The sequence below is a fragment of the Neophocaena asiaeorientalis genome, unplaced genomic scaffold, assembly GCF_003031525.2.
Source record: "Neophocaena asiaeorientalis asiaeorientalis breed wild unplaced genomic scaffold, Neophocaena_asiaeorientalis_V1.1 scaffold671, whole genome shotgun sequence".
NCBI classification, from domain to species: Eukaryota; Metazoa; Chordata; class Mammalia; order Artiodactyla; family Phocoenidae; genus Neophocaena; species Neophocaena asiaeorientalis.
Genome location: NW_020175533.1, coordinates 2,700,062 through 2,708,121, shown reverse-complemented (window position 1 = coordinate 2,708,121; position 8,060 = coordinate 2,700,062). Strand labels below are relative to the sequence as shown.

The 8,060-nt window shown below is 45.6% G+C and overlaps 1 protein-coding gene across 2 annotated transcripts; it reads right to left on the bottom strand.

Moving 5' to 3' along the window:
* Positions 1-720: 720 nt before the first annotated feature.
* RBM3 (RNA binding motif protein 3) lies at positions 721-4,120 on the bottom strand. 2 transcript variants are annotated; one of them, XM_024769345.1, is made up of 7 exons: positions 4,009-4,120; positions 3,444-3,563; positions 3,103-3,209; positions 2,404-2,509; positions 2,211-2,304; positions 1,641-1,726; positions 721-1,301 (listed from the first exon to the last, which is right to left on the bottom strand). In XM_024769345.1, the coding sequence occupies exons 2-6, from the start codon at positions 3,544-3,546 to the stop codon at positions 1,666-1,668; spliced, it is 471 nt and encodes a 156-aa protein (XP_024625113.1). In that variant the 5' UTR covers positions 3,547-3,563; positions 4,009-4,120; the 3' UTR covers positions 721-1,301; positions 1,641-1,665. The 2 variants fall into 2 exon arrangements, with proteins under 2 accessions (XP_024625113.1, XP_024625114.1); XM_024769346.1 differs by having other exon boundaries at positions 1,641-1,723.
* Positions 4,121-8,060: the final 3,940 nt, after the last annotated feature.

Sequence of the window (8,060 nt, the reverse complement as noted above, 5' to 3'; positions counted from 1 at the left end):
GACTGAACGCCTGTGGTTGATGCCTTTGCCAACTGTTTTTAACAGCTATAAACATGCTTATTAAATGCACTTGACCCCCCCCCCAACAGAAAATGTAAATTGTCCATGAGGCTGAAAGACATGTTAAATGACCCACCGAAGGTCAAATAAGTGGAAAGCAGCAGAGCCTGGATTTGAATCCTGGAATCAGAAGCCAGAGGCTGTGCTCCTAGAACCCTGTTTTCAAACCAGGATTCTCCTGTGTCCCTTCCTGTGTCCCTCACACCAAGGTGAGTTTACTATACCTGCCCCCACCCCCAGTATTTCAGGAGGAGGAGCTGGCACCACTGTTTACAGCAGGATTTAGCCTACATTCTCAGAACAATCTTGTGAGAAGGGCACCTACCTGATGCTCAAAGACAGGGAGATTCAAACCCAAGCAGTCATTCCAAAGGTGACACCGAGATGATCACAACAGGACCAAGAGACCATCTCAGGAAACCCAATTCCAGCCATGAGGGGATTTCACCTGGACTCCCCACCCTTCCCACAAGCCTTATGTATACCAAAACCAATCCCAAACTCAACCAAACTTTGAACTCAAGGTCTCTACCCCTTCGGCAGTCCCTGCCCACCCCCTAACTAAATCCTTTTCTCAGTCTCCCTCTTGAACTTCTTCTATTTTTAATTTGTAATAAGCCTCTATACCTTAATTTGAGTAAGGAAAAAGCACTATCAATATCGATTTGTTTTCATCTTTTTAATCAACTCGTTGAAAGACATCCTAAACACTACATGAAACACAACAGAATATTTTTTTCTTCCAGTATTAAAAAAAATGACACAAATATTTTTAAGAAACTTCTATATAATCAAGGCAGAGATCTGGAGTAAAAAACACCTCTAAGTAATCATGTTCTTCGTTTCTTATAGTTACAGAGATTGCTTCCTAATCATAATTAAACATTGTGTTCAAAATGTTCCTAAATGCACATTATTAAAAAAAAAAATCAGTCTGGCCAAACATTTTTTTGCCAGAACCAACATTCCTGAGAGCCTGAACTAAAAAACTGGTAAAAAAAGGAAAAAATATCCAGACTCCACAAATGTCTCAGAATTTGTCTTTAAATGGGAGAAAAATTTAACAAAAAAACACACGGAACTTTCTGAAAGGTCTTTAACAAGCTACCTTGGGAGCTCTACTCAAAAAAAGAAGTTGACGTAACTAAAACAGATGTTTCAGTGCAGCTCCAAAAATCTTTATAAATACAGCCATTTGGAGGGATGGTCCTGGATCAGAAGAAGTTTTATTCCTTGTGTATCTGAGAACAGTAAGAAGGGGGAGAATTGTGATGTTGGGAATAGGCCAACATGCTCACTTCCCAGGGCTGATGAGGATGCTGAAAGGCTAGACAACAGGGACACCCCTCCACCTCTTCCATGCTCAATAGGAATAGATGATTATAGACAAGACAGGTTTGAACACCCCCACCCCCCCCCCCCCCCGCCAAAGCAGACTAGCCTTTAACAGGCACCTGAGAGCAAGGGAGGCCTAGGAATGGTGCCAGGTGGGCTTGTTGAGGTATGCATAGGCAGGAGAAAAGTGAGAGGGACAGGACTGGTACACAGAAGTCTGCTCGGTGGCAACACAGAAGCCTCACCTACATTAGGTGTGCATGCCTCATCTCAGTTGTCATAATTATCCCTGTAATTTCCTCCTGAGTAGCGGTCATAACCACCCTGGCTTCTGGGAAAAAACACATAGTATCACAGGAACATCTTATATACACCTTCTGATAATACTAAAAACCATGTATACTTACAAATCCTGTCACATTTTTATGTACTATAATATAAACTTTAACGTGTAAAATGAGATGTTAAACGTGAACACCAAGTAAACATCAAATAATCACATTATGTATAACTTACGTACAGCATTTTAAACCATATTAAACATTAATAGAATACACACAATTAACCAAGACAGTACAATAAACGTGTATGTGTCACTATCTACTGCACACTGCAATTATATGACCTAATATCTTATTGTTATATTTAACCCAAATTATCGTTTCACACTTATTTTGTACTTTCATTATAATGTGTAAAAACAAACACTAGTATAGCACCACAGTAAGAAATGTATGAATACTCAGGCAGCCGAGCTGAGATCTTGGGGAGAGGGAAGAGCACCACCAGAGTACCCCAACCCCTTGGCTACCCACCTGCCGCCATAGTCTCTGGACCTTCCATATCCATATCCATATCCTCCAGGTCGGCTATCATACCTGCCACTTCCATAGCCCTGGTCCCCACCACCTACAGCAGATAAAAAATATTCAAGTGACAATTGTCCAGACATAGGCTAACAGGCAACTCTCCTCCATATCCCATTATCAAACTTACCACTGCACTTACCTCTAGAGTAGCTGCGACCACGCCCATAGGCCCCAAAGGCACCCCCTCTTGTTCCCCGGGCCGACTTGCCCGCGTGGTCCACACGGATCTGACGACCGTCCAGAGACTAGGTGTGGGGAGACACAAGGAGGATGGATGGGTTGGTGGTCAAACAGAGCAGGGATGAAGTGGTTCAGGGGACCACATTCCAGAACAAGCTCCTTTGACCAGAATGGCTTTATCAGGAGCTACAGAATCCCACAAAACGACCTGAATCCACCGTGTTCCCCCTGCTACTACTTACATCTTGACTGAACTCAGGTTGAGTTCTCCTCCCCACTCCTCTAAGCTGCCCGACTATTAGGGCTAGATAGACACCTCTCTTGGTTTGAGGCTTCAGAGTCCATCCCAGAAGACTCACGAGGTCCTCTCCGGGCCAGGCCCGCAGGTCTGCAGACTCTACTACCTAAGCCCAGAGCAGGTCAACCATCCACAGGTGGCTTCTCGGCCTCATGCAGGACCAGTCGTCGCCTCCCAGGCAGCCCGGCTCTGTCTGCCGCTGCCCTCCACCCCCTAGAACAGAAGGCAGTCACGCTCCTGTGAGTGGGCACTGCGGAGCTTGGTGGCCGCGCTGCCCCTAGCAGACACAGAGGGAAAAACAGAAAGAATGGTCGAAGTGACAGATAGGAGCAGGGCCCCTATGCAGGTAGGCGGCCTCACCTCTCCATTCATGGCTCTCATGGCATCTGAGGCATGCTCTGGATTGGTGAAGGTGATGAAGCCAAAACCCCGGGATCGCTGAGTGTCCCGGTCCTTGACAACAACCACTGGAAAAGGGAGAGGGGAGAGAGATAAGAGAACAAGTGGCAAAGGGTGTTGGACCCTCCTCCCACCAATCCTGAATGGAAAGTTATCGAGTTCTCAGTCTTATACCTAGGAACAAAACCAGGAGGAGTAATGTAAAGGCCTGGGGTCCTGACCCTTTTCTCCCGTTTCCTGAAATGCATGGGCCCCAAACTTCCTTCCACACCCCCCCATCACGTGTCTGGCCCATGTCTCACCCTCAGAAATAGGTCCGAAGCTGCTGAAGTGGTCTTCCAGAGCCTGCTCATCAGTGTTGAAGTTGAGCCCTCCCACGAAGAGCTTCCCTTCTTCAGAGGACATGGCGGTAAATTCAAATCCTGTGGAGAGAATATGGAAAAGAGTAGAAGAAGCAGCGTAGTTGGGAGAAAGAGATTGGAGAAATGAGAAAAGATAAAGAGAAGAGAAGAGAGAACACAGAAGAGACAAAAGGAACAAAATAAGGGGTAACTATGGAGAAACACAGAAAGGCCAAACCGGCGGGAATCTACGGGGCGAACTCAGCGAGGTAGCCATTTGGGGGCCGCCTTCGCGCATGCCCACAACATCCCCCGCCACCGCGCCCGTCATTTTGTGCGGCCGCGCATGCCCAGAACACCCTTGCGCTCCCTCCTCACCCGCAAAACAAGATGTCACTCACCCAGGAGAAGCCCAAGCCTACGTGTCAAAAGCCGGTACTCTCCCCACTCGCGCACCTCGCTCTTGCCCGGCGTGGCACACGTCAGTGGGGCGAGAAGCGGTTGCTCCGCAAAACATGCTGCTTACCTGGAAATTAAGTAAAAGGCCGACGACACAGCTACCGCCAAGAAGCCGAGAGACTGGGAAGGGCGCCGCGCGGGAAGACTCCTGATAAAGCGTACGTAGCGGTACGTCACGGGTCGTCCGTCACGCGTGCCGGCGTGCGCGCTCATTGGCTGACGCCAGTGAGGGGGCGGGGTGGGAGGAAGGGACGGCAATGCAAAGGGATCGATGCGCTCAGTACGCTTCCGGAAATGGAGGCGTGGCTTGTGTAGTTGTTTCCGCCTGGCATCAGCGTCTTTTCACTGGCCCCAGCCGTCTTCATCCCTTACACGCACGAGCCTTTTTCCTGTCACACCCATTTCCGTCCCGGACATCACCCTCACCATCTTTGACGTTGTCTCCCCCATTGGTTTTGACGTCTTCCTCTAGGTCCCTGAGGACATAATTACCGTCCTCTGATAACTTCTGTCACCTTCTAGTCCTCTAACCTCATACCTCTCGAGGCCTCGATGTTTTATCTCCCCACTGTCCCTGACGTCATCGCCCTTCACAGTCCTTAACATCAGACCCTTTGTTTCTTAGTCCCTGACCCTGACCCCTACGTTTCCTTCTCTGTGCCCAACATCTAGCCACTTGTTATGGGACCCTTTTCCCTGGCATCGTTCCTTCTCATTTATAACTTCAGCCCTCATCCTTATCTGACAGCCTCCTGAAGCCAGTTTCTCGAATTCCCTACCATTGGACCACCTGAGGTGCCTTCTACAGAAGAGGATGCTTCAATCTTCAGAAGGAGTAAATCCCAATCCAACAGAACGATTATTTGCTGTCACTCAGAGTTGCTGAACCCTTGATCCACAGAAAGGACTTTCACAAAACATAATGGACTTATCCAAAGCAAAGAGTGTCTGAGCCCACTCCCCACAGTTTGTTCTTGTTCAGCCTTCTGAGTGTCTGAGCTACTTTTACAATGAATGGATTTGACAGACTTTTCGTTTCTGAACTCCCCATCAAGGAAGAATGGGTTAGTTTTCCCTCAGAGACTCTAAATATGTCATCCATAGAATGGACTTGTCCAGCCTGCTAAGGGTGAGCACCCCAAACACAGACTAGATTTAACTTTTGGAGTACAGTATGGTATGCATCCACAAAATGGACTTGTCTGGCTTTTGCCATATCCAGACTTCTATGCCCAGGATGGACGTGAAGAGATTTCACATTGTCCACACATGTGCTAGTCTTAGCCCTCTGATAATCTGAGCCCCCATGCAAAAATTAGAGGTACTTATTTACCTCTCAAGGTGTCTGCGCTCTGATCATATTTCACAGTTCATGACACATCGTCATGGTTGTTCTATGCAAAGCCTCTCATTTTATTTATTCTTTTATTCCTGCACCCAACTATCATTCTCTTCCTCCCACCGTTAACTATTTTATTGGGTTTAATGTTATCTCTTGGTGTGATTTCATATAAAACGTGCATTTTTGTGTATGCTTTTTTAAAAATGTATTTATTTAGGCTGTGCTGGGTCTTAGTTGTGGCATACAGGATCTTAGTTGCAGCATGCAGACTTCTTGGTTGGGGCATGCGAACTCTTTAGTTGCAGCATGCATGCAGGATCTAGTTCCCTGACCAGGGATCGGACCCAGGCCCCCTGAATTGGGAGCACAGAGTCTTACCCATTGGGCCACCACGGAAGTCCCTTGGTATGCTTTTAATTTAAATGGTAGTGTCATTTGTTTTTGGTTTTTTTTACTCTTTTTTTCAACCAGCATTATATTTTTATTCCATCTGTGGGAATTCCCTGGTGGTCCAGTGGTTAATACTCTGTGCTTTCATTCCTGGGGCCCAGGTTCGATCCCTGGTCGGGGAACTAAGATCCCACAAGCTGTGCAGTGTGGCCAAAACAAAAAACAAACAAAAGAACAAACAAAAAAAAACATTAATGGGAGTTTTGTTGGGATTGCATTGAATTAATAGATTTGGGGCAAAATAATATCTTAATAATATTACCTGTGGAGGTTTTAAAATATGTTCACAAACTCTTTGATAATGCCCCCTTCAAGAGTTGGAGCCTAGTTCCCTTTCCCTTGAGGGTAGGCTGGACTTTTGACTCACTTGTAATGCACAGAATGAGCACATCACTTCCAAAACTAGGTCATAAAAGGCACTTCGGGGCTTCCCTGGTGGCGCAGTGGTTGAGAGTCCGCCTGCCAATGCAGGGGACACGGGTTCATGCCCCAGTCCAGGAGGATCCCACATGCCCGGAGTGGCTGGGCCTGTGAGCCATGGCTGCTGAGCCTGCGCGTCCGGAGCCTGTGCTCCACAACGGGAGTGGCCGCAATAGTGAGAGGCCTGCGTACCGTAAAAAAAAAAAGAAAAGGCACTTCAGTTTCCTGCTTTCACACAGACTGCTTTCTCTATGGGACGGTACCTGGTACTTCATGCAGCAGCCCTATGGAGGAACTGAAGCCTCCTGCTAACAGCTATGTGAGTGGGCCTTCTTGGAAGTGGAGTCAAGCCTTCAGATGACTGCAGCCCCCTTCCGCATCCTGACTGCAACCTCATGAGAGACTCAGCTTCAGAACCACCCAGCTAAGCCACTCCCAGAATTCTGACCCTCTGAAACTGAGATAATGATTATTGTTTTAAGTCTGGGAGTAATTTGTTGCCAATACATAGCTAATACATCACGAAATCTTCCCAGCAAAGAGCATGAGATGTCTCTCCTTTTATTCAGATCACCTACAGTATTTGTTATTAGAGTTAAAAAAATTTTTTAATAGATTTTATTATTTTTTGGCTGCGTTGGGTCTTCGTTGCTGCGCGCGGGCTTTCTCTAGTTGCGGCGAGTGGGGGCTACTCTTCGTTGCGGTGCGAGAGCTTCTCACAGCGGTGGCTTCTCTTGTTGCGGAGCACAGGCCCTAGGCGCGCAGGCTTCCGTAGTTGTGGCACGCGGGCTTCAGTAGTTGTGGCTCACGGGCTCTAGAGCGCAGGCTCAGTAGTTGTGGTGCACAGGCTTAGTTGCTCCGCGGCCTGTGGGATCTTCCCGGAGCAGGGCTCGAACCTGTGTCCCGTGTTGACAGGTGGATTCTTAACCACTGCGCCACCAGGGAAGCCCCCCAATTTTTTTTCTTATAGAAGTCTTTTGTATTGGTTAAATTCTTTCCTAGATACTTTATTTTCTTATTGTAGAGAAATGGTTTTTATAGGTTGATCTGGAAACCTTGCCGAACTGTCTTATTGGTCCTAACAGTTTTTCTGGTCATTGTTAGTTCCTTAAGGTAGTCAGTCATATCATTTACAAATGGGTTTTTATCAATTCCTTCCAAAACTTACATCTCATTTCTTTTTCTTTCCTTACAGCACTGGCCAGCTGTATGTTAAGTAGCAATATTGAGAGGGAACATCATTGCCTTATTCCTGATCTTAGAGGGAAAATGTGTTTAAATTTTCTCTGTTAGGCATTTTGTTGTTTTCTTTCTTTTAAAAAAATTTGGTTTTGTTTTTTACTATTGGGCATTTTTGCTCTTTTTGCCACATAACCTTTATCAAGTCAAAGATGTTCTCTTCTACTCTTATTTTGTTTGCTCAGTTATTTTTTTAATATCATAAACAAGTGCTGAATTTTATCAAATTTTTTTTCTGCTTTGTGACTATCATATGATTTCTCCTCCTTATTAATGTGGTAGTTCACTCATTAATTTTCTAATTTGGATTATGTTTGAATTCCTGGGATAAGCCCTACTTATGATTTTTTTTAAACTAACACTGTTGAACTCAGGTAGCTAATATTTTATTAGAATTTTTGCATCTATATTCATAAGTGAAATGGGTCTATAACTTTATTGTCTTGTATGTTCCTTATCTGGTTTTAGAATCAAGACTATACTAGCCTCAAAAAATGAGTTGGGCAGCTTTTGCTTTTTTCCTAGTTTCTGGAACGATTTGCATATTTGGGAATTAACAGTTCCTTGGAAGTTTGATGAACTACATCTGCAAAACCATCTGGGTCTGGGCCTGAAGCTTTTTGTTACAATGAGATGGAGAGTCTTTTTTTTTTTTTTTTTTTTTTTGG

Excerpts from the sequence above, each read along its gene's own strand:
- RBM3 (XM_024769345.1), bottom strand. The coding sequence starts at position 3,546 with ATGTCCTCTGAAGAAGGGAAGCTCTTCGTGGGAGGGCTCAACTTCAAC. Across the intron at positions 2,510-3,102 it reads TGAGAGCCATGAATGGAGAG|TCTCTGGACGGTCGTCAGAT; the intron begins GTGAGGCCGCCT and ends CCCCACACCTAG. Across the intron at positions 2,305-2,403 it reads TGGTCGCAGCTACTCTAGAG|GTGGTGGGGACCAGGGCTAT; the intron begins GTAAGTGCAGTG and ends TATCTGCTGTAG.